This window comes from Suricata suricatta, chromosome 4 (assembly GCF_006229205.1).
Source record: "Suricata suricatta isolate VVHF042 chromosome 4, meerkat_22Aug2017_6uvM2_HiC, whole genome shotgun sequence".
Taxonomy (NCBI): Eukaryota; Metazoa; Chordata; class Mammalia; order Carnivora; family Herpestidae; genus Suricata; species Suricata suricatta.
Genome location: NC_043703.1, coordinates 126,330,896 through 126,335,241, shown reverse-complemented (window position 1 = coordinate 126,335,241; position 4,346 = coordinate 126,330,896). Strand labels below are relative to the sequence as shown.

The 4,346-nt window shown below is 53.8% G+C and overlaps 1 protein-coding gene across 1 annotated transcript in view; it reads right to left on the bottom strand.

Annotated features, from left to right (window-relative positions):
- Positions 1–896: 896 nt before the first annotated feature.
- Positions 897–4,346, bottom strand: part of LOC115289071 (antimicrobial peptide NK-lysin-like) — a 10,122-nt gene continuing 6,672 nt past the window's right edge. The window contains exons 2-5 of the mRNA XM_029936281.1: positions 3,744–3,847; positions 3,212–3,295; positions 1,894–1,973; positions 897–1,041 (exon numbers count right to left, since the gene is read on the bottom strand). Coding sequence (XP_029792141.1) covers positions 1,017–1,041; positions 1,894–1,973; positions 3,212–3,295; positions 3,744–3,847 — 293 coding nt within the window. The 3' untranslated portion in view covers positions 897–1,016. The remainder of the gene's footprint in view (positions 1,042–1,893; positions 1,974–3,211; positions 3,296–3,743; positions 3,848–4,346) is intronic.

The following is a 4,346-nucleotide window of genomic DNA, read 5'->3' as shown; positions in this document are numbered from 1 at the left end:
CTAGTGATGCCAGCGTCCCTTTCCATCTCCCAGCAATGATCTCCCCGATTTTCATGTGCATTCTCACACCAGTGATTGGTTGGCCAGGGGTGTGCCCTCACTTGGCTCATGCTAATCTCTAGCTTATATCCCGGAACATACTTATTGGTTCAGAATCACACCTGCCCCTTTTGGGCTGATGAGAACACAGTGTATGATGGGGCTTCTAGCAAAGAAGCGTCTGTTCTCTTCCACGGGCAGAGAGGCTTCCCTCTTGATGACACACTGTAAAATGTAAAGTTCGACCTGATATGGCCATGGCTGCTGTCCAGAGGAAGCCAGCTGAGATGAGTCTACTATTGTCCAGGGAAACAGGACTGGAGCTCTGGGGACACTACTCATTTCTGGATCATTCCATGCCTAAATCTATTGATGGACTGTTTAATTACTTGACTCAATAAGTTGCCTTTTTTATTTGAACCAGAAAGAGCCAAGATATGTATAGCTTACATCAAAAGAATCCTAAATAATATACTTCCCAAAACAAAACGATGGCTCTGTGCAGAGTGGAGCAAAGATGGATTTCTGTTCCCTCTGACCAGGAGCACCCTGACCTACAACCCTGCTGCTCCTCCTCTTGGTCTGAGAGCTTCTGGGGGCACCTCCACTGTGTACCCCAGGCTCTCTGAGGAGTGTGGGTCTCTAGTGACTGTTCATAAGTATTTCATGATCACAGGTGTAAGGGCTGCTAAGGCTGACACGTTGACCACAATATCTCTAGCCTCTGGAACAGAGTGTGGCATAAACAATAAACACTTATTGAACAAAGGTGTGAGTCACCCAAGCGGCCTCCCGGCCCCTCCCCTCAAATCCACCAAAGGAAAAGCAGTTGTGGCTAAAAGCTTCATGACATTTATTCTCCTGCAGGGAAGGCACTGAGAAGTTAGGTGAGACAAACCGGAGGGTCGGCTCTGAACTGGGGAGGGCCGAAGTAGGTGGTGGTTCGTGAGGAATCTGTGCTTCTCCCCAGGGTGGGGTCAGATGCCCCAGGGGCTCAGAGACCTGGAGTAGAGACAAGAGAGAAGAGAAGTGGGCAGGAGTGTGGGGTGACGGGGGAAATGGGCCTAGAGCTACCTGTCCCTACAGAACACACCTGGAGTCACATCCTGGACTCAGGCAGGGGCTGTGGGGGGATGTGGGGCTTTAGAGATGAAAACCACAGACTCTAATCATGGGAAATGGTGGGGTCCTCACACTATGATGGCCCCCAGATGCCGGCAACAAGTCCCACAGACTCAGTCAGGGCTACACGAGCCCCCAGAGCCAATCAGGGGCTCTTCCAGGCCCACGTGCTGCAGCCCTGGCCTGACCTGCGGCCATAGCCCGAGCAGCCCTGGAGGGAGAGATGGGAGAGCCCTCCCTGCCAGCAGGGCTCCTGAATTCCGCTCTCAGACCCCTAGAATCACTGCCCAGGCACCCATGCTGGGCTGGGGGGTGGCAGTTTAATCAGTCCGCTGATGTCTTTGAAGGTCCCTTGCTGGCTGTCAATGTCCCTATACATACATAATCATTTCAATTCAGTCCTTTTTGGAAATCAGAACTATGGATTCCTGTCCTCTTCACAGGTGAGGACACTCTAGCTCACAGAGGTTAAGCTACCTGTCCAAGGTCACATGATTGACCAGAGATGGGACCTGTTGGCACCCCAGGATTGCCTGCAGTATTTCTCAACCCTTTCCTGCCACAGCCTCCCTGCCCACCTTCTCTACACTTTGCATACGGTGTGGGGAGGGAAGCTTGGTGGGAGGTGTGGGAGCTATGGAAGTTTTGTGTGACAGCTGGCATATCACACATGCCAGGGGAGGTGAAGTGGGCCCTCCAGGAGAGAGTCCCTGCTGTCTCCTCCGCACTCACCTACTGTAGATTAACACATCCTGAGTTTCACACAGATTTGCTTGGGGCGTTTCCCTTTCAGGATCCCTTTTGTGATGTATCTAAGAAACTTAATGATTACTATCTTGCAAGCAATATTCCGCCTAAACATCAGATCGCACACGGTTGATGCAGCATGTTTGATGGCTTTCTGCAGCAGCACCAAAGGAAGACAGAGGAATTAGGTGAGCTCTGCTCAGGACTGCCGCCTCCTCCCGCCCCCTCCCGCAGACCCCAGCAGCTCTAGGCCCTGGGCATCTCTGACCAAGGACATGCTGAGAGTAGGGCCTGGTGCCAGGTGGCCATAGAGGCAGCTGATAGAGAGACAGGGAATAGACCTCATGCCAGGCCCCAAGGTCATGGCCCAAGCATGGCCAGGAGGGACGCCAGTGAGGACACTTGCCCTGTAGTGTCCCAGTCCCCTGTACATCCTCATCCCACCCCACCCCCACCTTCTCTGTGGAGAACAGTGCCCACCGCTCCTAGACCCAAGGAAGGGCTCTGCCTGCCAAGCTTCCTGGGTCCCAGCCTGACTGGCTCTTGCACAGGGTGTATGAAGAAGGTTAGGATAAGAAAGAACTTGGAGTCTTGGCACATTCAGGTTACAAATATCTTCTCCCACCATCCAGTAAAGAGGATCAAGCTGAGGACCCACGGCTGAGGGTGGGCCCTGCAGAGCCAGGGAGCTGAGCAGGATCAGGTAACAAAGCGAAGGCAGGGAGGAGGAGGGAGGTGGAAGCAATGATTCTTGGTAGTAACACATCCCCTTGTTCAGCACTGGCTCAGGGAAAGGCATGAAGGCAATTTCATTCAACTGCCTCAGCTCCTATGAAATGCTGAAGCAAATTTTAAGACAGGGATTATTGTCTGTCCCATTATATAGAGAAGAAAACTGAGGCTCAGAAAACATTAAGGACTTGACCCAACCATGCAGTTAGGAAGGGGGAGATATGGGGCTGATTAGGTTCTGACCCAGGTCCCTCCCTGGGCCCAGCCTCACAAAACGTGGCCATGGACACGCCTGGTGCGGCTACAGGGGAAAGAGTCCTACCTTTATGGGCACAGGTGTCCGGTGACAATAGGATGAAACACATGCCCACTCTTCCTGCTGCTTCCACACTCCCAGAGCTTCCCAACTACAGGAGATTCTCTGAAGCTCCTCCCCAGATACAGGAGGGAACCATGGACCCCTGCTGAGAAGGTCCCACCCAACCAGGGGTCAGCTCCTCCCAGGGTCTGGTGTAGAGCCCCTACCATGGTCCTGACCAGCCGGCAGGCGCCTTAAATCATAAGAAATCACCTGAATCCGACACTGTCCCATGCGGTTCTTCAGCCAATTAAGTATCAGACGACAGGTACCACATAGGTTTAAAGACGCATTATGCTGTCAGAAAATGAAGACCCCCCCCCCCCGAAATGGTCTGTCAGATCCAAAGAGCAACTGGCAGGAGCCCATGGTGTCTCCGAGGCCAGCAGGATCATCTAGGATCTTTCTGTGCTTTAGGGCCTGAAGGCAGGCCCCTGTCACCTTCCTGCTAGTCTTGTGGGGCTGAGACCCCCCCCCCAGAACCTGCCCCATACCCGCAGCCCCTCACCCAGCCCAGCAGGTGCACCTCTTTCCATTTCTAGTCAGAATGCAGAAACCCTCTGGGGGAGGGCCCAGCTAGACCCAGGTAGACCACCACCTGGGCACCACCTTGCACAAAACCAGGGTCTTCAGCCCATGGCCCTGTCACCCCTCCCTCAACAGGATGGGCAGCCCTGCCTGCTGGCCCCAGGACAGACAGAATGGGGAAGGGCTGTGGGAGGTAAAAGGGAAACCAGCAGTGAACCTGTGGGGTCTCCTGGGCCAGCATCCAGAAGAACTTCTCATCCTGACACCTGTCAGCCATGTCCAGGTCATGATCCTCAGGGGTCAGACCAGAAAAGGTCAGACCTGGGAAAGAAACAGAGTCAGCATCCCTCCACAAGTGGAAAGAGACAGAATGGTCAGATCTGGCTGGTGGAGAGCTCAGGAGGTGGCTAGAGCACAGGACAGGAGCAGCGCTGTGTGAGGAGTCCAGGGGGCCTGTCCTCACACTCCGCCCGGGAGCTGCTCTGACCCAGTCTCTGCAGCAAACATGCTCTCCAGTTCTTTCTGGAAACAGGAAGAGATGATTATACTGCCCCCCACCAACCATGCAACCCCTTTCTGTCTCCCTGTATCCGTCTCTGTTCTCGCTCACTCTCTCTCTCTCTCTCTCTCTCTCTCTCTCTCTCTCTCTCTCTCTCACACACACACACACACACACACACACAGAAGATCTGAAGCTGCTCTAAAAGGAAACGACCCTCATCTCCTTCCAGAGGTCTTTCTTTCTCTCTTGCCTTCCCCCAGGAGTTCAAGTCCAGTGGCCCAGCCCAACCCAGTGCCCAGACTGTCCCTCCCCTCAGCT